The sequence below is a fragment of the Talaromyces rugulosus genome, chromosome IV, assembly GCF_013368755.1.
Source record: "Talaromyces rugulosus chromosome IV, complete sequence".
NCBI classification, from domain to species: domain Eukaryota; kingdom Fungi; phylum Ascomycota; class Eurotiomycetes; order Eurotiales; family Trichocomaceae; genus Talaromyces; species Talaromyces rugulosus.
The window spans coordinates 123,997-149,236 of NC_049564.1; the positions used below are offsets into that span (position 1 = coordinate 123,997).

General features: G+C 47.2%; 8 protein-coding genes across 8 annotated transcripts; 5 read left to right on the forward strand and 3 right to left on the reverse strand.

Moving 5' to 3' along the window:
- Positions 1-174: 174 nt before the first annotated feature.
- TRUGW13939_06816 (uncharacterized protein) lies at positions 175-2,174 on the forward strand (the record flags this gene model as incomplete). The annotated part of the gene is made up of 6 exons (XM_035489960.1): positions 175-440; positions 507-1,452; positions 1,519-1,601; positions 1,652-1,730; positions 1,784-2,112; positions 2,168-2,174. 6 exons carry the CDS (start codon positions 175-177, stop codon positions 2,172-2,174), a joined length of 1,710 nt encoding a protein of 569 aa, XP_035345853.1.
- Positions 2,175-2,386: 212 nt separating this feature from the next.
- On the reverse strand, positions 2,387-3,595 carry TRUGW13939_06817 (uncharacterized protein; the record flags this gene model as incomplete). The annotated part of the gene is made up of 3 exons (XM_035489961.1): positions 2,387-2,857; positions 2,961-3,249; positions 3,312-3,595. 3 exons carry the CDS (start codon positions 3,593-3,595, stop codon positions 2,387-2,389), a joined length of 1,044 nt encoding a protein of 347 aa, XP_035345854.1.
- Positions 3,596-4,966: 1,371 nt separating this feature from the next.
- Positions 4,967-6,216, forward strand: TRUGW13939_06818 (uncharacterized protein; the record flags this gene model as incomplete). The annotated part of the gene is made up of 2 exons (XM_035489962.1): positions 4,967-5,005; positions 5,059-6,216. The coding sequence occupies 2 exons, from the start codon at positions 4,967-4,969 to the stop codon at positions 6,214-6,216; spliced, it is 1,197 nt and encodes a 398-aa protein (XP_035345855.1).
- A 1,446-nt stretch (positions 6,217-7,662) lies between these two features.
- Positions 7,663-8,484, forward strand: TRUGW13939_06819 (uncharacterized protein; the record flags this gene model as incomplete). The annotated part of the gene is made up of 1 exon (XM_035489963.1): positions 7,663-8,484. The coding sequence occupies one exon, from the start codon at positions 7,663-7,665 to the stop codon at positions 8,482-8,484; it is 822 nt and encodes a 273-aa protein (XP_035345856.1).
- Positions 8,485-8,740: 256 nt separating this feature from the next.
- TRUGW13939_06820 (uncharacterized protein) lies at positions 8,741-10,043 on the reverse strand (the record flags this gene model as incomplete). The annotated part of the gene is made up of 5 exons (XM_035489964.1): positions 8,741-9,173; positions 9,259-9,340; positions 9,395-9,433; positions 9,496-9,680; positions 9,733-10,043. 5 exons carry the CDS (start codon positions 10,041-10,043, stop codon positions 8,741-8,743), a joined length of 1,050 nt encoding a protein of 349 aa, XP_035345857.1.
- A 913-nt stretch (positions 10,044-10,956) lies between these two features.
- Positions 10,957-12,209, forward strand: TRUGW13939_06821 (uncharacterized protein; the record flags this gene model as incomplete). The annotated part of the gene is made up of 2 exons (XM_035489965.1): positions 10,957-11,199; positions 11,340-12,209. The coding sequence occupies 2 exons, from the start codon at positions 10,957-10,959 to the stop codon at positions 12,207-12,209; spliced, it is 1,113 nt and encodes a 370-aa protein (XP_035345858.1).
- Positions 12,210-12,969: 760 nt separating this feature from the next.
- On the reverse strand, positions 12,970-14,256 carry TRUGW13939_06822 (uncharacterized protein; the record flags this gene model as incomplete). Its single annotated transcript, XM_035489966.1, has 3 exons — positions 12,970-13,514; positions 13,589-13,998; positions 14,060-14,256. The coding sequence occupies 3 exons, from the start codon at positions 14,254-14,256 to the stop codon at positions 12,970-12,972; spliced, it is 1,152 nt and encodes a 383-aa protein (XP_035345859.1).
- Positions 14,257-17,999: 3,743 nt separating this feature from the next.
- Positions 18,000-24,459, forward strand: TRUGW13939_06823 (uncharacterized protein; the record flags this gene model as incomplete). The annotated part of the gene is made up of 4 exons (XM_035489967.1): positions 18,000-18,476; positions 18,538-18,877; positions 18,962-19,240; positions 19,301-24,459. The coding sequence occupies 4 exons, from the start codon at positions 18,000-18,002 to the stop codon at positions 24,457-24,459; spliced, it is 6,255 nt and encodes a 2,084-aa protein (XP_035345860.1).
- Positions 24,460-25,240: the final 781 nt, after the last annotated feature.

Genomic DNA, 25,240 nt, shown 5'->3' on the forward strand with positions numbered 1-25,240 from the left:
CAGAGACCGTCAGCATCGCTTTTTCTCTTCTGCCGAGAAGCTCATCCGTCGTTGACATTGCTGGCCGGAGAAAGTAAAGTTGTCGAGTGGACTGGTTGAATCTTCTTCGAGAATCAATCGATCTTCCCAATACAGACATACCCTTAGACATATTTGTAGATCACCATAACAGAAATGGCGACTGGCTATTCCGTTCCACAAGAGGCGTCCAAGGTCTTCCATGAGAGAATCTTGCGAAGCCCCCGGGTGAAGCAGCATTTGCTCGATGACCTCGAGAAATATGCAAATATCTCATTCGAGGGTTCACCGGACCCTATTCTGCCCGTTAACTGGCGCTTCGGTGAGAGCATATCTTCGCTCAAGGCTCTGGAGGCTACATACATCAATGCCATCTTAGACAAGCTCTATGGGGTTCCTGTGCAAAAGGCATCCATTAGCACGTATGTTTCATCAACAGGACCACAACCCCCTATAATGAACCGTCCTGGATTAACAAAAAAATTTAGGAACCATGGGATTCTGTTCATCATGTCAGTTTTGCTCTGGTCTCTTGACCCAGAGGGCAGAAATGTCTCTTTTGCGGAAATCCGCAGTGACGAAAAGGCCAAAGATTTTTACTTTAGTTGTTTCAAGGACTATGATAACCACAAGTCCTTGGAAGGCCCATACCGATGTGGTACATCCAACATCTATCAGACGAGAGATGACCGCTTCTTCCATCTTCACGGATCTCTCAACCCAGATGTGATTTTTCGGATGTTGAAGCTCCCCCTGGATCCACCGGGAGGTGAGGACACTTGGGAGCGAGTTCTCCCAGTGTTTAGAGCGGCACTTGCGCAATGGGATAGCGACGCTATTGACAAGCTGTCCAACAATGTCGTGAAGACCTCCGGGTCTATTTGTTACGATGTTGATGGATACCGCAAGACTGACCAGGGAGAGGCAAACCGCCATGTTGGCTTGTGGGAAACTTTCCGTATAGGAAATGATAAACAGGCTCCTTCCTGGTGGACAGACGCGGCTGGTAACAAACCCCGAGATCCTTCAAAGCCTCTTGCCGGTCTTAAGGTCCTCGATGCAACTCGTATCATTGCCGGACCGACTGTGACCCGCGGCCTGGCGGAGCTCGGTGCTACAGTTTTGCGTATTACCTCCCCTAACATTCCTGATGGAACAATCTATCACCCAGAATTTAACTGGGGAAAACGAAATGCCGCATTGGACTTTCACAAGGCTGAAGATAGAGAAATCATGAAGAATCTCATCCTAGAGTGCGATGTCTTTGTCTCTAGTTACCGCCCAGAGGTAATGGAAAAATGGGGATTTGGAGTCGATCAAGTCATGGAGTTGTGCAAGGATCGACCCAAAGGTATCATTGTCGCCCGCCTCAACTGTTTCGGTTGGCACGGGCCTCTGCAATGGCGAAGTGGGTGGCAGCAGATATCTGATGCAGTATGTTCATGTCTCATGCATCCATCTCTTTCCTTTTACCACCGGGTCTTGTTAATAAATATGTAGCATACTGGGGTGTCCTACGGATTTGGTCGTGCCATGGGCAACGACGAGCCAGTCACGCCAATCTTCCCAAACAGTGATTTCTGGTATGTGTTCTTTTCGCTTTTGAACAAAGGGAACCCCCTAACTGTCATAGTACCGGAGTTTCTGGAATATGCAGTGTCTTGGACGCCTTGGTTCGCAGAGCTGAGAATGGCGGATCCTACAAAATTAATGTAAGTCGAGTTTTGCTTGTCTGTCATTGACTCCAACTAACCAGATCCCTTAGTTGGCACTCGATTACTACAACAATTGGTTGACATCTAATGTCGGCACGTATCCGGACAATGTATGGAAGAAACTGCACGCCCACTACGGCTCTCCAGTGTTCCGCCATGACGATCATATGTTGGCTCTCATTGGAAAAGTTACGGCCCTGCTGAAGCAGCATAGTCCAAATCTTTTCGACCCTCAGTTCTTCGAGATTCGATCCTGTGAAAATCTGGGCATTAACATGCGAACTGTGAAGCCTGTAATCAAATTTGACGATATCGTAAAACCTGGCTTTAGTCTTGGAACTAGAGGAAACGGTGTGGACGAAGCTCGTTGGCCTGAAGAGTATGCCTTCCCCATTTCTGTTGGATCGTTACATGCTAACGTCACGTCCTTCTAGAAGCTGAGGTGTGTGGGTTGTGAGACTGGACAGCGCTTAGATTTCAACGTTCATGGATTTTTGAAGAACTATAATTCGGTTTAGAATTCTAGGTAGTCAGTTAAGGGCTATGACGTATACATAAAACATAGAAGCTCGTAAATTTCAAGTTACATGTATGACATCCATTGCTCTTCTTCCAATCCTTTACCTAGAATGTGAATGTACATTCCATATCTCCTAGTTGCCTTTCACATGGGCCTTGTCTTCCCCAAGGACTTTGATTAACCGAGCTGCTACCTTGTCCGCGACAACTGGAACAATGCGGGCCTCCTTGCCTCCAGTGTGAATTCGGACCTGCTCGAAGACTTTCTCGTTGTCGGTTATTCTGTTCAGTATATTGAGAAGAGCCTGGGAGACTAATTCCCTGCCATTCTGTGGTAGAAAAATGGCACCGTCCTCGCATGACAAGAACCGGGCGTTTTCCAGCTTCAGCCTCTCCAATTTGGGCGCATTTCCTATTATTGACTCAACGTTCGGTCTGTCTGCACTCAGAGCATGGAAAGTGGCATTTATAGGAAGAGGTGTCACACGTGCATCACCAAAAGGCTTAGATGAGAAAAGCTCCTCCTGCAGTCTTGGGGGGCCGATTATTGTTGTTGCCCATGCCGATGTGGCGCCACAATAGAGCCCTTTGGATGGAATGAGACCCTGTGTCAAATGTTAGAAAACTTTGGGGGCGTATAGTACCATTCCATCATGTAAAATAAGGAATGGAATAAAACAAATATGACTTGTTTAGGTAATTTCTTACCTTGTTCTCATTGAACGTCGAAGCGATTTGCTGAGCCTGTGCCAGTGGTACGCCCACAGCTGTGGCCCAGCTCTTGGAGCGATCGTCATTGAAGTCATTTGTTCGCTGGTCAACATCTAGGCCAGCGCGGACCGCAGTGGCCACGATTTCTGGCGCTGCTTCGACGAGGTCGTCCAGGGACTCCGTGGTAGCTGCAAGTGCCGCGGGGATCTGGCCAGCGCAAGAGGCCACGATAGTGAATTTCTGCGATTTCCAGAGTTCATAGACTTGTGCATCTGTTTCTAAACGCCTACACGCTGTCAGTCGGAGCAAATTTCACTCTAGGTGACAGACAGCGTAGGGAAAACTGACAAAATCAAGTGGCCCAACTGGGCGAAGCAGAGAAGAACTGTACGAAGAACGACATCGGGAACCTTTTCGGCCAAGATCCGTTCTTCTAGAGAGAGAAAGGAAATGAAGGCATATTTCTGACGATCCGCGATGTCTGCGTTGTCAAACGCCTGGTGTACGGATTTCAGCGCACCCTCAATGAATGATTGCAGATGTGTCGAGCTCTGGGCGTAATTAAACAGCTCTTGGACTTTAAAATTGGTTTCTGTTTGGTCCCCAAAGAGAAGAATGTCGGGCGTCGACATGGTGGCTTTGGCTATTACGAGGTCGAAATATTGGCCTTGTTATTCTACAGTAGTAATAATGCGTTACTCGGATGACGACGATATTCACACGCATCCACAGGTCTGCAGTCAACGCTAGTCGCTAAAAATTCAACTATTCCATCGACTTAATAATGTAATGGCCATTATTATTAATACTTACATGGGAAAATGGTCGATGTGCTATGTTGAATTGGCTGATTAAGCTGACACCTGATCGCTCACATCAGCAAAGCAACGCAATAATGAAAGGGTAGTCTTATGACCGGAACAACAATTAACTCTGTAAGAAGGAGAACTCGGAACAACTAGGTCTTACAATTTCAAACAATAATATCTTCCAGAATCCACAAAGGTAGTTGCCACTCAGCCGAGAAAGAATAATGCTGGGCATAGAACAGGTTCCATCTTCGTGTTGCTACCACTAGTCTACTCCTAGACGCGTAAGTAGTTTGTATTAAACATACTGCTATTATTTCGTGAGGCGACGGGGTCGAAAATGTAATAAAAATTCTCCACCTGATCAACCGTGCTTATATAGAGTTTTATTGGTGGCGCGAGCCAAGATAACTTAATACTACTTCGTATTCACGTACTAGGAAAAGTCCCCGAAGAAATCGACACAAGCACCTTGCTTATTTAACACGAGGTTGAAGATAAAGACTCGGCGATATTTGCAGGCCAAGTTGTTTCAGGTGCCTTGTCAGGGGAAAGTCCTCTATGCGTCGATTGACCTCATATATAGTCAAAGTCAATAATAATCAACCCAAAAAATCAGAATAAGAATAAGAATAAGAATAAAAATAACAATCGCGACAACTAGTTGCTTCGGAAGTAACATAATTAAGCTGTGACTATATCGAGAGAGAAATCAATTGGTCATGTCAAGATCGTGTTACCTCATGATCCAACTATTTTCAAGATAACAGTTATTGTTGTTTTAACTCGTCCCCCGCCCCCGCTGTATTCTTTTGCTCATAGTACATATTAATATTTTTTCTTTGTTCTGGTTTTTTTTTGGGGGGGTGGAAATTGACCGATATCATCCATTCGACGACCAGATTCCCATCACCACGTCCTACAGAATCCGGATCGCTGGCATCAATTGCCAGCCACAAAGGCGAGAGCACCTGCAACACTTGTGATTGTTATTACTATATAGCCTCTTATCCAGAACATCTCAGAAACCACCGAGGCCTCGATGGGGGCGAAAAACCAACAACATTCTTGGCGCGCGCACGTGTCCCGCGGCGCTTGAGTTCGGATCACTTCATTACTGACTACCATTCGATTCATTGTCACGCTACCATTTGTTCTGTCTCTCTCCAATCAGCTCAAACACATAACGTCGCAATGGGGTCTCTCTCCAGTCTGGTCGTCAAGTCTGCCATCGTAAGACTGTAGTTGTCGCACCTATCCCGATGCGTTACTAAAGACTCGTCTAGGCAATACTGGCCCTGGCCCTGGCATATGCCCCCCTGGCAGACCGCGCGCGCGTCCTGTCGCTTCTGGTGCAAAATGCACCGGACAAACTGACTGAGGTCAAGAACCTTGGTGACTACACGATCAAGTTCTCTGACCGACTGCGGAATTGCGAAGATGCCCTCCTGGTCGAAGAAGACCGCGTGGCGATTCTCAGCTGCGACCCTGGACGAGACTTTTGGAACACGGTGATGGGCACTTTCGCGCCTGACCTGAGTATTGTGCCCACCGGCGAGCTCGTGCTATATCGGTACGACTCGGCCAAATATTCGGACACCGACGCGCTGGTTTCCATTGAGCTCCGCGACTTTGAGGGGATCCAAGGATTCCACCCGCTCGGGATTGAGTATCACAGGCCGAGCTCTTCGTTGTTTGTCTGTAATCATCACTACGAGGGCTCTCGCGTCGAAGTGTTTACACTCGATCTCGACACGCCCAAGCCAGTGGCAAGGCACCAGAGAACCATTATCAGCCCGCTCATCAAAGCGCCCAACGCGATCGCTGCCCTGAATGAGCACGAGCTTTACATCACCAATGATCACTATTTCCTCCAAAAGAACAATGCGTTCTTAAGCCACCTGGAGACGTATGCTCAGCTTCCTCTCGGCTCGGTGGCCTATGTAAATCTAGCGATAGAGGGCCACCCTGCTGAGGTGCGCTCCGTTGCTCGCTCTCCGTTCACAAACGGCGTCGCTTTGCTAAACGGGTCAGCCCTGGCTGTCTCATCCTCTAGCACGACCAAGGTGTATCTCTACGATATCCTTCCCGACCGATCACTGCTAAAAACCGGGGATATCACTCTGCCTTTCATGCCTGATAATGTTTCTGTAGATAAGAAGGGCAGTCTGTTGATTACCGGCCACCCCCATCCCCCGACTTTGGACAAACTCAGAAAGGATCGCTTCGAGTGTCTTATGGACAGTAGTCGCCAGAACGAAGATTGCTATGAGGGCACTACCCCCAGTGGGATGGCTGCATGGTCTGCCGACGACGGATTGAAAATTCTACACCTGACCAAAGGCGGATTTTCGACGAGCTGCACGGCCGTGAGAGATACAGAGTATAATTTCGGCTTCATGACTGGTCTTTATGAGAAAGGTATCCTGGTTTGGAAAGCGTAAGGAACTAGACTAACCGAGTGCATTGAATTTACGATTATCATCCAACGTATCAATAAATTAGAATCTCAATACTTCCGGGAATTTGTGAGTGGGGGTTACGCTCGAAGAATGGGTGTTAAAATCGTGGTCCAAGAAATCTGCGATTTGGACAATTCCTGGTGCAATATTCCTTTCTGCAGGCGTTTTTTCTCGGTTCCAACTCCAGTTCACAGCTGATGCATTTAATGATACCCGCCTCTTGCGCGATTTAGGTGTGAGAAGAGTGCTTCATGGTGCTGCCGACTGTGAGCGAGCGATGGCGCCTAGGGTTACATTAATTGCATCTTTGCTACTATGAATATAGTACTATGCCCACGTGAGGCCGCAGCTTGACTGTGAGACATTTCCTATGGCCATATGCTTGACTTCTCTTCATCATTATTATTCAGAGACTGGTCCTCTGACTTCTCGCAATTAACAACTCCTCCTTTGATCTCTTTAACGTCGCATTGGTGGCGTTCTGCCTGCACCTTAGCGCCAGTCTAATTAATGGGCAACATAGCCAGAATATGGCGTTTTCCCACCAAAGTCAGGTCACTCGAAGAGTTGACATGGACAAAGACAAGTTAGGTTGTCTGTCAGCCAATTCTCAAGTCATCCAATGAGCTCTCCAAATCCATAGATCGAGTGGTATAGTGCCAGTCAGGGAATAGTGGCGCATCGAGCCCAGCCACCAGTTAAACCACAAAACGCCCCTGCAAATAAGCATAATTGCGCCATTTGCCCTTTGGTGGCGATCACGACCGCCTACGTTGACATCGAAAAGCCACTCAATCGCACCACTTGCGTCGCGACTTGTTGATGCCTGTTATTGTCACCCCAATACGCCCAGAGCAATTCACCTGCCAAGACACCATCATGGAACAACTTCAATAATCGAGCTCGATAATAATATTCTGCAGTTGAATGCGTCACTAGATGCTCCGCTAGCAAATGTTGGGTTGCACTCTGTTTTGGCGAAGCACACCCGGATTTTAGGTTAATATGATAGCTTCCAAAATTTACAGTGTTGATAATAAGAAATCCTGTCTTATTGGTTGTCTGCGAGAAACCCTAGTAGTTAATAACCTAGTTGGGGAATGGCTTCGAGCAAAAAACGACACCGTCACTTCTGCCAACGCGTGTCAACTGCCGGACCAGCCAAAAATGAGGCAATAAACAGCTAGGATAACAACAACGTGATTCAAAGTAGCCTTGCATCAACCCAAGCACGTTATGGAAAGCTGTTTTCGGACAAATATGCCTTGATGGCGAATTCCACCCTGGTCGTCTTTGACGCTTTCAAAAAGTATTTAAAGACGCCCAAAGACCTGTCGTGATATACCAAAAAACAACAGCCCAGACAAGCAATCCAATCTTGAGCTATTCTATCGAGATATTTTCTCTACCACTAAGCAAAGTACCACTATGAAGTACTCCACTCCTATCTTTGTCCAAGCCCTGCTTGTGGCGGGTGCTTTGGCTGCTCCGAAGGGCCGTGGAGTTTCCGCTCGTGTTGAGGAGCGGTCCCAACGGAGTCGAATCTCCCACGTTAAGTTGCCTGCCACTGGTACCCAAGAAATCAATGGCGCCCAGGACGGTAACAGGACCAATGTTGACTACTCCTCCAACTGGTCCGGTGCGGTTCTGACTGCTCCTCCCTCTGGCACGACCTTCACCGCGGTATCTGCCCAATTCACTGTGCCCACGCCTAAGGCCGTCGACGGTCAAGCCGGCGCTTCCTCTGCCTGGGTGGGCATTGACGGTGACACCTACCAGGATGCCATCCTCCAGACCGGCGTTGACTTCAATGTTGATGCCGATGGAACCGCTTCCTTCGATGCATGGTACGAGTGGCTCCCCGACTACGCCCATGACTTCTCGGGCATCACCATCAAGGCGGGCGACAAGATCTCGGTTTCAGTCGTGTCGAGCTCTTCAACATCCGGAACAGCCACTATTGAGAACCTGACCAATGGCGACAAGGTCACCAAGGATCTTACCTCCTCCTCCGCGCTCGGTGGCCAGAACGCCGAGTGGATCGTCGAGGATTTCGAGTCTGGAGGCAGCTTGGTCAATCTGGACAACTTTGGCACCGTGACATTCACCGAGGCCACGGCTGGTGTGTCTGATGGAAGTTCGGTCGGAACTGATGGTGCTGATATCATTGACATCAAGCAGAACGACAAGGTTTTGACTTCGGTGTCGATTCCCAGCTCTTCCGAGGTTGTTGTCACATACAGCGGATAGAGGACTAAGTCGAATGAACACCCGGCGACCAGGCAGCTACATAACATAGAATTCTTAGGTATACAAATGGTCGAGTTCAATGTTAGTTTGGATGAGAAGAGTGACCTACGGGGAAATCGGTTAGATGCGACAAATATATAAATTGAGATGAGTTGGAGTGAATGAAATGCTTTACCATTGAATAGTAGATGCTCTCTTATTCGCAGCAATATCATTAATCGTATATACAGTAGCCTAACCAGAATATTTTACCCAATCATGTATCGTCTCTCGGATCCAGGCTACGGTTATCCGCCTGTGTGGCCGCAGTGGATCGTAAAGCCGTTGATGAACTCATTCCTGGCGGTAAATTTCCGAGATTCACTCTACCATCATGTTTATTATCATTATTTTCATCCTCCACATCAAGGTCTCCTGCTTGAGCTCCTTTTCGACTCGCTTGTCTGCTGTTGAAAAATCTATTACTCGATGACTCCCTTGTATTGTTTTGACTAGCCAGTCGAGCACCTCGCCAGAACCCGTAGATCACTGGTGCGTTGGCCACAATGGCGGCTGCAAGTAGTTCCGTCGACGCCCAGGTGGTACGATTTACTTGGGCGGTCGAGTTGTTGGCGTTCTGGGGCAGTCGGATAATGGTAATGGCGACGATGAAGAAGCCGAGAGCGAAAAGACAGGAGAGTTGGAGTTTTCTAGGAGTAAAGTTTAGTTGAGATGGATCCTACCAGAAGCGAAAGAGAAACATCGGCCCTCTTTTTTGGGGAAAGCGAAACTCACTGCAAAAGAGATCTCTTTACTAAGATCAAAACTGGGATCGGCAACACTATCAACATGACATCGGTCACAATATTCAGGATCCCTAAAGAGATAGCATCAGCAAGTACTTAGTCGTTCACCATCCAATCTCGCTTACCCAGGGTGATAAGCTGCACCTGAGCTTGACAGCAGCTTCCTATCCGACCAGTCAACGGGAAAATTCCTTCCCACCAGAAAGAAAGTTTCAAACCAACGAACCTGGGTCAGGCACTACCATCCAGTAATGGTCGAATGGGTGGCATTCGGTAAATGTCACCGTCTGTACAGTGACATATGTCGCAGCGAAGACACCACCATAGGCCCACAGGGTGGTTTTTTCCCAGGGCAGATGATGGATGAGACGGCGGTATGTGTCGAGGAGAACCAATTTTTGTAGCCAGAGACTAGAATCTCAGTCAATAAGATGGGGAGACAGACGAGGCATCCCAAACCCACTAGCTGTTGTAAACCACGCGGTCGAGGAGAATAAGTTTGCTTCCAGTCTCGCGGTGGTAAATTTCCTGGGGTGAGAAGTGATGCGATTGACGATAGGCGACAGGCATATTGTTCGTGCCCCAGATCAGAACCACATGGATGATCGGGAGTCGCACGAGAACACAGAACAGGGCTCCAACGGCAAAATAGTCACCGAGCGTGTATTTGTAGCGTGTGTAGCTTTTGATCGCAAGCCGCAGCGTTATCAGAGCGATTGCGACTACGCTGAACACCCAATGGATGGCCAACGTCGTAGAATTATCCATGCCCATGCCGTTGGTCAAAATGAAGGGTAAAACGAGAAATCGGTAGCGAATTCGATAACTAGATATCTAGTGGTAAAAGAGACCATGAACATGATATTCATCTCTGTCGAACCAGGAAAACGCGATTATCGGCCCTGGTCTAGTAAGTCACAAAGTGATTGAGAGCAGTGACTTTGAAGCGATTGATCTGCTAGCCTCGTCGCCATCCAAATAGTACGACTAAAATGGATGGTATTGGCTATTTCAAAGTAGCCGGACGATCGAGCAGCATCGACTGGTGTCGCTGGCTGCAAATTCAACAGTGCCACAGTATCTTCGTCGTCGGCGATGAGCAAATTTTGTCCCCCGAAATCAACCCCGTATTCCGGAGGGCCGGGATTTATTTTTAGTTACGTATCGAGTAATATCAATGATGATCGCGCGCTTTGACGCTGCGAACGGCATAGACTGTGGGCCAAGGGAAGAAGAAACGGAGAAAAAGGCGCGATTGGATGGAGGGAAGAAGAAAAGAGGTTAGTCCTTCAGTTTGCATCTCGATTTGAGGCCCGCAACAATCATAGTTCCTCGATCATTATTACTAGTACATACTGTCGATTGCACATCGTGGGTGACATGGCGGAGCACAGCCCGGGGTGGGACACTCGCAGCCCAATCACAGTCATTACTAGCAGTTTAAATCCCTACGTATTAGGATTGGGATTATCGCTTACGGGAGTTTGCTATTACTTGTGGTTATCATGGTTCGGCCATGTTCCGAGAGACGAGACCTGCTTCGGCGTTTTTCCGAACAAGCACAGCTATTATTGTTAGCAGTGGAATAATAATCCACCTCGATTTTCTTTGCTTTTCCAAATAGTACCTGTTTCTGGATGAAGCTTCACTGTCCTTGAGCTTGGCGCTCATCTGTTTGTTTTACACGATGCTTTGGATGCGCCGCGTACTCGGCCTGTCATGCATACTCAACGGCGTGCTGGCTGCGTTTTCCACCAACGAAGACCCCTACCAGCGCAGCTACGCCTACTTTGGTGGCCAGTATGTTGACGACGGCTCTGGCCAGCACATCTTCACCGACCAGATGTATGTTGAGCTTCTAACCCCGGTCGGCATTGCGCTCAAGCCTCATCCAATTGTGTTTATACACGGCCAGGCACAGACGGGCACGGTATGATTGATTGGATTTCTTTAGTCTACCCTTTTGCATGCACCCAGCACATGAGATGTCACTGGTTTGGAAAAAGAAATAGGACCTCACGCTGTCGCTGCTCTCTATTTCTCAACAAAACTGCCACTGACCCGCTGTAGAATTGGCTCAACAAACCCGACGGAAGCAAAGGGTGGGCTTCATATTTTCTGTCTCAGGGGTACGAGTGCTATCTGGTCGACCAGACCTTTCGAGGACGCAGTCCTTGGCTCCCTGCCAATGGAACACTGAGCACATACAGCGCCGAGGTGTTGCAGCAACGCTTCACCGCGCCTCAGTGGTACAATCTTTGGCCACAGGCCAAACTGCACACCCAGTGGCCGGGCGCCGGAGTCATGGGTGACGAAGTCTTCGACACTTACTACTCCTCGACCGTACAGTTCATAAGCTCAGCTACCGGTCAACAGTCCACCGTCCAGGCTGCTGGTGCCCAACTCCTCGACACAATCGGGAAGCCGGTCATCCTGCTGTCGCATTCCCAGGGCGGACTGATGCCATGGCTGATCGCCGACGTCCGTAACGAACTGGTCCATTCTATCGTCTCGCTTGAGCCGACCGGCCCTCCCTTCCAAGAGGCCATCTTCAGCAACCAGTCTGCCCGGGCTTGGGGCCTGACCGATGTTCCACTCACTTATTCCCCGCCTGTGACAGACCCAGCCACGGATCTTGTTCGCCAAACTATTCCATCGAACTCGTCCACTGTCTCCCCATGTATTATTCAGGCCAACGATCCCCCTCCACGTCAGCTGGTGAATCTTCAGGACATTCCCGTCTTGCTTGTCACCACCGAGGCATCCTATCACGTCCCATATGACTGGTGTACCGTCAAATATTTGAGGCAGGCCGGTGTATCCACCGAGCATCTCCAACTTCCAGACATTGGTATCCATGGCAATGCGCACATGGTATTTATGGAAAAGAATAGTGATGAAGTCGCCGCCGCTCTCCAGAAATGGATTGAAAAGAATTAGAATTGTGCTATAACCTTGTGTATGGCGAGACTTGGGATAGACCATCCTGTCTTTATGTCCTGTATGCCTACATCTTCTTATCTTATGGATTCCTCGCTGGCTTGAACCCTATTCCTAGAAACGCATGAATTAAAACGATCGTGGTGGTTTATTAATGAGCTAATAACATGCGTATCCCATCACTTCGTTTCTTTGATACACATGTAATAGCTGACTGTTTCCGTTCTCAGCGCCCTAGTCCATGGGGATCTAGGTAAGGCTGCCCCCTTGCGTTGGCTTAATACTTGGTCGTATCTGGGATTGATTCGGTTGCCTCTTTTTAATATTTGGATTAGTGGGGTCTGCCTTGAGCTACGAGTGGCCGCTGTAAGAAATTCTAGGCCCGCCAGCTAAATGAATAGCTCCCTCCATACAGCCAGCTTTGATGGATAATGGAAGATTAGATTCAAGGTAATTGAAAATGCCAAATCCCTAGTGGCACGAGGCATCGACCAAGATATTTTGGACACAGAAGTCAAAAAGCTGTTGGTATAGCCCGAAAACTCCAATTCCACGATTCGCTGGATTCTTTACGGATGGAAGGATAATTTTATGTTTATGCGCAACAACAAATGAAACCTTTTAACATCCAAATCAAAATTTGATTTTATCATTCTAATTCTCTCCAAGGTTCCCACTGGTAAGGACTATGAGTAAAGGGTCGTTCAATGACATGAGAAAGTCCGAAGTATATCATGTATAAATACATTCTATTACGAAATCACTGGTCTTTGTTTGCAACTCCAAGTCGATTATTTCCCCAGTCGAAGATCACGAACCACTTTTCAATCCAAGCCTGTCCCCATAGCGTATCGTCGCCATCTGCTATAGCCAACATAGTCGCACAGAGGCCACTGCCGTCGTCTGCGGCCTTAGAAAACAGACCGTCGCTAGGAATTCCGACCTTGCTGCCATCTGCCAACTGGATCACGAAGTCGGGCAGTGTTTGGTTGCAGGGGTAGAGGTAATTGCTCCAACCATCATTCCATTGCGAATTAGGGACTTGGCTCCAATAGAGATCTGCAATGTCTCGGCTGATACTACCGCCGCCAGTTCCAGTATCAAAAACAACCTGGAATTGATGAGATTTGAAAGCACTATCGTCATACCCTGCCCCAATGCCCTGGATTTCCACAGTCCAAAGACCATTCGTTGTAGTGATGTTGCCGTAGGCAATGTCTCCTGTGTACTTGGAGGTGTCTATGTAACCAAAGTCGAATTGACCAGTGTTGTTGGCGGCCTGGAAGTCGACAGTCCACAGAGGTTCTATAAAACATTATATCAGTCAATTGTCACTCTTGGGGGGACAAAGAAAGGGACAAAGAAATTAGAGCGTTTACGGTCAAGATCGGGTAGAATGTGCTGGAAGAAGGACGGCAGCCTCTCGGGTTCAGTAGACATGCCACCATGATCTACGTTTAGTCCCAAATTTCCAGACCGAACGCCATTAGATGGGGACGTGTTGTTGGTCTGCACCATGATCGGCATCCCCTCATACGCTAGCTGACCAACGGTGAAAATGTCAGTATATACAACGCCGTTATCGCAATATCCACTCCCAAAACACTCGGAGTACGAATATCCGTCCATAATCTCAGCGGTGCTTGAATTTTGGGGGTTATATAGAGGAATGTCTCCCTGTTGGGAGGACGGCTCCAGAGTCGACTCGATAGACAGATTGGGGGCGCCACTGTCAGCTAAAAAGTAGAAGCTCTGTCCAGGTGTCCCGATCCAGGCTTGTATGTACCAACTGTTGCAATAGATGTTAACTGAGTTTGGTCGAAGTACTTCCATTTTATGACAAGACCCACTTGCTGCCGACATCGACGGTACTGGTTGCCCTACTGTTAATCTGTTTATGAGGTATTTTGACAGCTGGAAAAGACGTCCTGCCGTTCTTGGGGGACTCGCCCACTAATCTCGGTTTCAACTGCGAGGAGCTGGCAGCATCCGCCATAGCCATAGCAATGGCCAAGGCCTTCGTTAACAGGGAAACATTTCCTGGCATTATGAAACAGTTGACTCCTCAGATATTCTTCACCCGTTGACAGCTGAATAGTTGTGTAATCTTTGTAGATTACTAGGTGCAGAGATTAGATCAGGGTGGAGAACTCCGTACGCATTGGGATATGGACATGGATATATATATGTTAATTAAGGCCCTCATTAAATGCTGACACTTTACTAGTAATTCTCCGTATGTTTAAATAAAGTTACGTCGTAGTCCTAGGTATCATTGTCACGGTCGACTAAACATTGAGGGGAGCAAATCCGCTAGCTAGGTGTATTTATAACAACCGCTAAAAAATTAATAAGACATCGAGCATGCGAATTCCCCATCCTAGGCTTAATTCAAAAGTCAAATTCGTTTGATCATTGGACGTATGGAATGTGGCTTGGGCGAGGATCGCGGCTGAGGCAATGATTTGCAGATTGAATACATTTTAGCCCCCGCTAACATCCTTGGTATGGAGCGGGATCGCATACTAAATCCCAAAGGCCGAGTTAATTAATGGACGGGGGCCGCAGGGGATGTTGAACCCACCTCATGACGACGATTATCGTTTGGAGAGGAATAATAATAAAATTTCGATGTTAGCAAGCGTCCACTACAGCCTATTTCAGTGCTTATAGTCTGCTAGGCGGTTCTGTAAATTGTTTAACAAACAAATGTCGCGTAAGCCCGCTACTGAAAAAAAGGGCGAATAAAGATGATCCCAATAAGGGCAATAAGTGTGGATAAAAATTGTCAACTATCAACTATATCGTGATTTATTTCAAGTGAAACGGGGGTACATAAATGGATAGACAGATGAAAACTATCGTCAGATGGTCAAATATTCTGGAAGTTGAGATCATCGTTGAATTTTGTTTGGTTTCGGGAAATCGAGAAAATGGGACCGATCCTCACTAGCGATAAACGTGCCATGGAGGAATATTTTTCTGCTTTGGTTTGGTTAGAGTCAATGCTACCTTAGTGCCACGATGATGAGAAAATTATTCTACCCCCTTTGTGAGAAAAAGGGCCGGAGAAAAGTTTTGGGCGATTAGATACTTGCCGAATGAGTCACCTGAAACATCGAGTAGTTATCCTTTGTCCTCGGAAATTACAGTCCATCGGATCTTATTGGCAGATTTCGTAAGCCTGGGTGTATCGGGTGTATCATGAGCATCCGCCGTATTAGATCTACGATTAACGTGCTGTTAGAATGTTAAAAAATGCTATTTTATAGCTTCAGTCTATACAAAATCATACAACGTCATGGTATTCTCGTCCTTTGCGATCCAACAAAAGCAGAATGATAGTGCAAACAGGAAACTCCTAAGAATGGGTCAGTATAATAACCGAGCACTGCAATTACCTAGGGGTAGTCTGAAACAAGCCACATGGTGAATACTGTTTCTGATTCACAAAAAAAGTCGAAAAGCGGGAGCATCTGCATTGTCTTGGATTGCGTGTATGCAAGTAAAGCAGATTCTAGACTTCGGGTCTATCACTAGTCGCTTAAATTATTGGTTGTATTCATAAGAGTTTGTACTTCGATATAAACTTCCAGGTGTCCTACGTGTAAGTACACCCTAGGTATATATTCCACCTCTACATATCGTATCCTCAACATTGAAGTGCTATCAATCAATTTAATAGTGATACATTTAGTCGTATTATTTACCACGATTGAATTTGCTTTATCTTATTTTATTTTAATTTCACAATGCCATACTTTACCTGGGCTATCCTGCTGTGGACCTTGCTTCCTGGAAGTTATGCTCTCAATATGAACATAATACGACAGCAACCCCCGCCGTCGCCCATGCCTACTCCTGCGCCTACGTCTACATCCACAACATCGTACAGCCTAAGCGCCATTACCTGTTCTAATATTACGTCGTGCTTGGGACAATACCATTTGCAAATTGCGACGGTGTGGGGACCGCTTCGAACTCCCAACAATGATACAAGCCTTCTTCAAAAGATTGCCAGTTCCATTGATTCCCTGGAAGCCAAATGGATGAGTGAATCTGAGAATAACAATTCAACAAAAACAGGAATAAACCCAACTTCGACCACCTGAGGCTCCAGGCAGACTACGCAGGCTCCAGAAATGAGACAAAAGTTGGCGCACAAACATGCACTTCTTCTTGGGTAATATACGGCACGGTTTTTTTCAGTCCTGAAGCCTTGAGATAAAAAGAAGGGGTTTGGCTACTCCTTTTCAAATGTTTCCTGTCTCCTTCTTCTATTATCTGGTTGAGACAGGCTCAGCCCCGGTGGTCGTGCTGTGTGATCGTCGAGAAGATCGATCCAATGGATTCGATTCTAACACTTCGCGGTCCCGGCATAGCCGAATAGCCGAATCATGTGTATTAATAATGATTTAGCCTTGTAGCTCATGTTTCCGAGTTAAGCGAACCATTTTCCAAATGCTATGCCTTGTTATTAGATCCTAACGCCATCCGGCATCCTTGACCACTGCCCGGATCGATAGTTAGCCCTAACTAGTAACAGCTCGCCACTACTGCAGCGATCCCTTTCTCCTCTTTCGCGAGGGCCGGACGAGGCTAGCTGAGCGTGCTCTCGATTAACACGTATCCGATGCGCTTGATTGAGCTGTCGAAATTGTAGCGTCAATAGTTTAGTCTATGGATGTGTGGGGGAAATCTAGACCCTATAGTAGCGGCCTACTTCAGCTCGCTGTCACACTGCCTAGCTGGCAAATGCACCGCCAAAGGCCAGTTCTAGGTCCCTCTATTCGGCTGGCATTGCCCTGGTAATCCCATTGGAGCTGCATTTTGATGCGGGATGTCAATAATAATGCATAATATAGTTTGTGTAACTCGCATCCTACCGGATTTAGCTCAGCTGTCAGCTCGCCACCGCGGCCGACTGGGCTCTGATAGGCCATCTCGGAAACTTGTGCAGCCGTCTTAAACAAACCGATAATTGAACGAACCATTGGTTCGATCAGGAATCAGGCCAGCTCGGCGAGTTCACTTAAATAATCCGGTTGATAATTGCAAGGGTTATAGCATTCATCGTCTTTGGCTACGCTTCATCCATGGGCATACAGTGCGTTATTACCGTCCAATCACCGCTACACTTTGCCACAGCTCTCATGCCATTCTGTAGTTGTTATGCTACTACTATCGGCGAAATAACTTGATGACTACCTCTAAGTCCGAAGGAATTGCCAAGTATGGCACATTGACCCATGCAGACTGTGTGCTTGGATCGGTGTTGGCGTCCTCTAGACCAACCCACTGCAGACGGACCAAAAATTGGAATTGGCGACAGACTTTTCGTCTGTGTGATCCTAGTCAACAGAGACAATGTGCATGCAACACTAGGACAGGCAGTCTAGGACCCCTGCAAGTCCACACCTTCTGTATCTCACTTGTACAACTACAATTGGGCGGCTTCACCGGAAAGTATGTCCATTTTTGTCACCATTTGCACCATTTTAAATATAAATAAGAGTATAAATTGCCGAAGATCGAAGAAACGCAATATTTCCTTAACGTAATTTCTTCCCTCCTTAATGCATGTCTTGCTTTGGGTGCTGTAGAGGACAAAGATCCAAAGGACCTACTCCTCTCCCCCCTCGACTGACACTTATAACCGCAAAAAATCCTTCTTCTACACCGAATCAGAGGCAAACTTCTGTGAAAAACCTTACTCTTAATCACAGTTCGCATATTATCATCAGACAAAGGCATAACAATCCATCAAATTCACGGGTTCACACAAACACCATGGCCCCTGGACTTCAAGTAGGGGCACCCTCTCATCCCCTATCACCAACACCAGGCACACTGGGATTGGGCCACTGGAAGCGCGTTTCTGGTGGAATGATGGACCTCGACAGCTTTTCCAATGGTGGTCCACGCTCTGTGGCATCTCGACGAGCATCTCGAAAGACGGTCGCAGGCAACGAGTCATCAGCAATCTCAAATGTAGTGTACTCTCTAAAGCGGAGAAGTGGCGACGAGTTAGGTGCTACGGCTTCTTCGAAATTACTGAACTCCACTCATGCTACTCTCCTCGACTGGATCCGCCATCAACGGATGAGCAAGCTGCCTCCCGAGGGAAGCAGCTACGATAAAGTCCTAGCATGGGCGCAGCTTTTCGTTGAGAGGCTGCACTCCTTCGACCTGGCCATTGAACATTTTGCTGGTGATAGCTATTTGGCTGCGCAGCTTGCTTATGGATACTGCGCCATTTTGCTTGAGGTTAGCTTTTCTTTTTCTATCCTGCAGTTCCGCCAACATTTCTAATCTGTAATCACAATAGCTGGGGGAAGATAATGCCTCAGCTCTCAAGATATCATTCGGTTTCTTCTACAGTACTTCAATGGTCCTGGTCAACCTCTTAGAACGCACAGAACTGTTCAATGTTTCTCAGGAAATCAAGGAGCAGCTAATACTTGCTCTCGCAGACCTTGTGACCTTGGTTGCAAGTGTTGCAACTCACTTTCACAAAGCGCTGCGCAGCATTTCCAAGGCTTCTATCGCTGTCAACATTCATGGAACTTTCTCCGGACAGATTGAAAGCTTCCGGGGTCGTTGTGAAAAGATAGCAGAGGCAATGTGGCGGCATCAGTTACTCAGAGACGATTTAGATGGTGACCGAGGTGAGATGTCATCGCCATGTCTTTCCCGTAGTATTTTTGTATCTGGTGTAGAGTATAACTGCTAATCAAATCATGTATCTCTAGTATCTGAAGTCAAGACCATAAAGAACTGGCTGGCCCCAGAGGATCGCGTCTTGGCCAATGTGGCCGAAACGACATCTCATCTGGCGCAAGACCGAGAAGAATTGACCTGCCTTTGGGTAGGGCCCTACTTGACTCGTTTCCTAAAGAGCCCGCAGTTCAAGTGCCTTTCGATAGCAGGCAAACCAGGTTCCGGAAAGACAGTACTGGCATCGGTCATTGTTGATCATCTGCAGCATCCTATCGGGGGTGTCTCTTATCAAACTTTATTCGTCCCAAACAGTAAGTTCTCTCTGTTTGGTCTATGAACCGTTTCCCCCCTAACTCTAACAACCTCCCTAGACGGCCGTGTGCCCGCAGAAAGTTCTTCCAGAGCTGTTGTCAAGGCTATATTGCGTCAATTATTTGAAAAGAGAATCGGAAACACTCACCTGTTTCAGTTATTGAGCGATGCGTATGAGCATAGCCGTCGCACCGTCACCGACGAGGACTACGACCGCATCTTATGGAGTGTCCTGGAAACAGCATTTGGGTCCCCTCTTCGCGGAGCAAAACCACTTGTTGTAATCGTCGACGGTATGGATGAGGTCGCCGGCGGAGAGGCACCACTTCTTCAAAAATTGCAGGAGGTTACTTCAAAAGCAACTGGGCTCAAACTCATTGTTCTCGGCTCACAGGCCGCTCCAGCACGGCCTGACCAGGCGAATATACCGGTGACCCCGGACCTCATCCTCGACGATATAGCCGCTGTCGTGCGCAATATCTTTCAAAACCACAAGACTTTGATTACCATGTCTGAAGTAGAACAGGAAATTCTGGTTGATCGGATTACGCAGGCAGCCAACGGCTCATTCCTGTGGGCTAAGATTGCTGCAAGACAAGCCCGCCAGGAAGAAACCACCGAGGCGCTGCAGAAATCAGTCAACACACTGGTCGCTGCTAAATTGACCATCAACGACCTCGTCACACGGTGTTTACAGGCGCCCGACTTAACGGAAAATGCAAAGTTGATTCTAGTCTGGCTCGCAACAGCTGAACGCCCGTTGTCTCAACCAGAGCTCTCTGCTTTGCTATCTATTCAGGCTGATAAGGCTACGACGGTGGCGCAGAATATCGATATACTTCACCTACTAAAGCCAGTTAACTCATTAGTTTGCCTTGAAGACGGATATATATACCTTCGTCATGCACAAATTCGCTCCGCCATTGTGGACGTTTTTTCCAAGGGCAAACTCGTGCAGCATGTGAAGGATAGGCATACAGATCTTGTTCGTAGACTTTTGGCATACATACGATTGAGCGTCACAGAAGATCGCGAGCCTTCATTGACGCCTCTGGATTTGTTCGAGGTGGGCGATATTCTTCGCAAACACGTCCTTCTCGACTTTGCACTACGTTACTGGATGGTACATCTTCGCAAAACTGCTGTATTCATAAATGACGGCGAAAAGGCGGCAGCAAAGGAATTTGGAAAAGTGTTTCCAGTTACTACAACTTTCTTTCTTTTACAACAAACCTTCTGGGAGAACAAGGATGCACCACTGTTGTTGTCGTGGTATGCAACTGTGGTTCATCTCTGCCGCGACATTTTCACTCCCAATCATATTGCCACCTTCCAAACAACCATAACGCTGGCGCTGTTTCATCGTCAAATTGCACACGTCTCAGAGTCGTCCCAGACAATATACGAAGCCTTGACCCTTAGCCGTAAGCTTCTTAGTGAGCACCACATTATCACTATGCAAGTGGCAAGTATATTTTTGGAGGTCACCGCGAGCAGTGTCACTAGTTCAAAGACCGAAACCATGATTAAGAGAGAAGAAGTGATGCTACTCTTGATTGAATGCTACAAGTCTCACTATGGCGCAACTTCGGAAATTATCATCTCGACGTTGACTCAACTGGCAGAGCATTATCAATTCATTAAGGAAGAGCGCAAGGCAAGGGAAATCTATCTATCTCTCCGGTCTACTACTATCCAACAATATGGAGCGGACTCTCAAGAAGTCCGTGAAATCAACGCAAACCTTCACGTGCATCTCAAGAGTCACAAAACAACCAAGGATGAAGATACCGAAATCGATGCAGGATTGCTGCTGCTCGACGTATCAGAAGAGGACGAGCTGAAGGAGACAGCCAAATATGACTTCATTACTCTGTTGCAAAGGGCCGAGAAGTATGTTACCGAGGGCAACCTTGCTCTTGCGGAGCGTACTTACGTTGAGATTTGGCAGCATGCAGCCAGCGAGTGTCGTATTCATTACTCTGCTGAGTGGGAAGAGAGAAAAATAACAGCGGTGTTGAATTACACCAAGTTTTTGAAATCTCAGAAGCGTGAGTATGAAGCCTCGTCTCTCCTAACAACGACGTGGCAGGAGTACGAACAGCAATCGAGTCTCTCCTCTGAGTCTACTATCTCTCACCTCGTCGAGGTAGCTGAGGTTATGAAAACGGTTGGTTTGTCTGCTGTAGCCATATCCGTCTTCAAGCGATGTGCCCAATATTACGAGAGCACCGGTCGAGTGCATACGTCCAGCTATAAGTCAATCCAGCAAAGTATCCAGTCCACCTCTAAAGAGGTTATGAATGTAGTGTCTTCATCGTCCAGCTCATCGTCCTCCTTTACATCGGAAACTGTTCTTGAAGAAATGGTCTATGAGGCGTCTACTTCAATTACCACTATTGATGAAACCTCTATCACGACTGTTTCGACCTTATACAGTCGATATATCTCGCAGCACCGCTGGCAAGATGCAACACGGCTGTTAAAACGTGTTTTGCACGGAATTTGGGGTGCGCTATTCGCACCCTCTCTTGAAGATGTCACCCTTCCGAGCAAGCATGTAGACCATTGCATCGAGCTTGCTGAGAGACTGAGTCAATGTTACCATTCTCGAAGACGTCTTGCGAAAGAAGAAGACATTCTTGTCCGGATCTACCGTGCCGTTCGATCGGATCGCAAGGTCGGAGACAAGCTATTAGACCGTGTCACAACAGTGCTGATTCGATTTTTCGAACGCACCTCTCAGACAGAAAAGGTCATTCATCTTAGACAGGAAATGTTGAGTGACTATATAAGACACTATGGTCTGCACCACCAGATTGTAATCCAGAATCTCTGGGTTCTAGCAGAGCTCACTCGCCCTCGTCCGATATTTGTCGACTATTACCGTCAGATTATCAGTGCCATCAACAAGGAATCAGACATCTCCAAGCAAGAAGCAATCGAGCCTCTCATCATTGTAGCTACGGAACTTTGGAGCCAAGGGCGGTACTCGGACGCTGTGCAATATTACAAGATCATCTTCAACACGTTCCTACAGCAACCCAAAGTCAGCATTAAATTTGAGCAGCAGGAATTTGTCAAGACCTTTTTTTCACGCTACACACATTGTCTTCGGACATTACAGAGCGAGTTTACTGCCATTCATAAGATCACAGTAGAGTACCACTCTAAGGTGAAGGCAACCTTTGGTGCCACGGCTTCGATTACGATTCAAGCCACATTGACTCTGGCAAAGCTCTGTCAAGAGTCTAAGCGCTACGAGATTGAAGCGATCCATCTGTATGAAGATCTATTAAAATTGAAATCAGAAGAAATTGACTACCAAGAAATCACCGCTACTCTTGACTCTATTTACGAAGAGCAAACTGCTATTGTCACGTCAACAGAAAGCAAGTCAGTCTCGACGTCTCAGGTCGAGCGAGCCGTTTCGGTGCTCAAACGTCGGATCAAATCCGTTCGCCAGACCCATGGCTGGGCGCACGAAGAATCTCTATCCAAGATGCAGGAAATGGTTTCGTTTTATTCGAAACGCGAAGAGACAGAGTCGGTGGTTCAGGAACTCAAAGAAGCCACAGTGCAGATTTTATCAACTGAAACCTCTTCTACCAGACTGGTTGCTGCAGCCACCGCCATTGCGTCTAGTTATATAGTGTCTAAGCAGACCACCAAAGCCACGGAACTGTCACAGGAGATCTACCGTCAGATAATCATGAAGGACACTACAAATATCAAGACAGTCCAGTTCGACCTCTCTTCGAAGGAACGCCAGAGCCTTGTGTTCTTGGCCCAACTAGAGTATAGTCTGCGTCAAAACTCTTCTGTTACGCTGAACGAGATCTTCTCTTCTCTGACGACCGAATACGTATACTTTGAAGAATTCAGGAATCTCACAAAGCATTCAAAAGACGTTACTTTATACAGTGTCTCAGCCACTGCTGCACGACTCTATGCATTCCTCTTGTCAAAAGAGCGCCATTCAACCGCAAATCGTGTCTTTGAAGAATTTACTAATTACTTCTTGGCCACAGAGGCCAAGCGAGTCAAACTGACAGAAGCGGCCCAAGTTCGAATTTTTGCATTGACTTTGCTGGATTACTTTAGTATTCACGAGTCTAACAACTTCATTCGATCTGTCGGCATTGCTTGCGAGAAACGTGTTCAGAGCTTGATTACAGAAAAAAAATATGCGGAGGCCTGTGACCTCGCACTCGCTGCTTTCAAATACATCTCCGCACACGAATCATATCGGACTACTACCATCGTCAAGTTTGTCTTCCAGCTAGGAATGACTATTTCCGGCAGACAGATATCTAATGCCATTGACGGTACGGGCCGCAAGAAAATGTTGGGTATTTCGGCAACTATCATACAGGATGTCTTGAGCGTGCTGAAGGATCTGAAGATAAATCTAGCGCAACTTAACATAAGCCACTTGAATAACTTGATCGGTCTTCTCGGAGAGCAACGTGACTATCAGACTTTGGCCTGGCTCCTTACTTTGCTTTGGAACAGCCGCGAGGCGCAGCGATCCTGGCAGTCGTCCATCACTTTTGCTCTGGGACGCCGGTTTATCCTTGCCCGCTACCTTGTAGGCGACACTGCTGCCGCTGTGCGCTTGGCTGAAGATACGGTTTACAATTGCCGTCGCGTACATGGCCATCGCCATAAAATCACGCTCGATATGTCCATTTTGCTATCGCAGTTGTACTCAAGTGTCGCCCAACGATACCAATCTCAGAAAGGTGGACAAGACATGGCGCACCGATACTACAAAAAGTCTGCAGCGGTGCATGAGAATATCCTTCGCGCATTCACCGATCCAACCTATGCCGAACTCGATGGGGGTGACATGAGCTTGTGTCTAGATGAATCTGCCTCCTCAATTGACCTCGCAGCAGCAGGAGCTTCTGCTCAAAGCAATCTTTCCGAGGGTGAGCATGTTCGCCAGCACCTTGAGCTGTTCAAGTTAGCCATCGAACGATTTGGAGAGTGGCCAAAGGATTATAGTGAATACGAACGTCTCAATGCCGATGTATTCCGCGAATTCAAAGAGGATTTGCAGGGAATTGAAGGGGTCGAAAAATGGAATTTGAAGAATTTCGGTTCCGGCAAGGCAGAAAGTAATGCTGACCTGCTCGATCCGGACTTTGGCAATTGGGAGATTTTGGAGACTTCCCATGTCTCCAATGGTGCCGAAGAGGAGGAAGAGTTGTAACTGGATGAGATGGGAAAAAATGGAAATTGCTACCTTAATAACCTGTTACGGATGATACTTGGTTCCTCTATCCCAGCTTGGGCTTTTCTTTGTCTAACTGGTAAATCAATTCGTATCCATTGCTTTGTGATTAGTTAATTTAATCTGGATCTGACATGTTTTCTTCGAAATTTCCAGTTTAGCTCTCAGGTTCTCTTTCTAGTTTCCATATCTAAAGCAGGACAGAGATAGCGAGAGAGCCATCGAGAGCCTGGATGGCGCTATGATTGCTTTCGTAACGTGATATCAGGCGCCATCGATGGAATATGCAGTATAGCCAAACTACGTTATCATTTCCAGCCAGCCGTCGTTACTTTCTATCTACTCCATATTCCAGATAATTTGCTGGGCCCATGCAATGGTTATCTTTGGGTCTAATCAGGATTGAGACGACGACATAATCAAAATTATGCACGCTCCCTCGCGATCAATGCAACGTCATAAGGGCCAAGCGCTTGTATTTCTAGCGGAGTAATTGAATTGCGCGGTACATGTAGATTGTAACATTTATCTTGCTTAATTCGGGGGGTTTCACACTATAGTAACGGGGCCGCGCGTTCTTCTTAGCATATTTTACACTATTTTACACAAACCTTAGAAGATGGAGAGGCACTTACTAGTCTATTGCTATTCAACCCAGCTCTGCTTAATCCCAAACGAAATCATTTCCGAATCCGATTCCCCCACCTTATCAGTCCACCACGCGACGTCAAGCTCGGGGGTTAACCCTAGCATTGATATG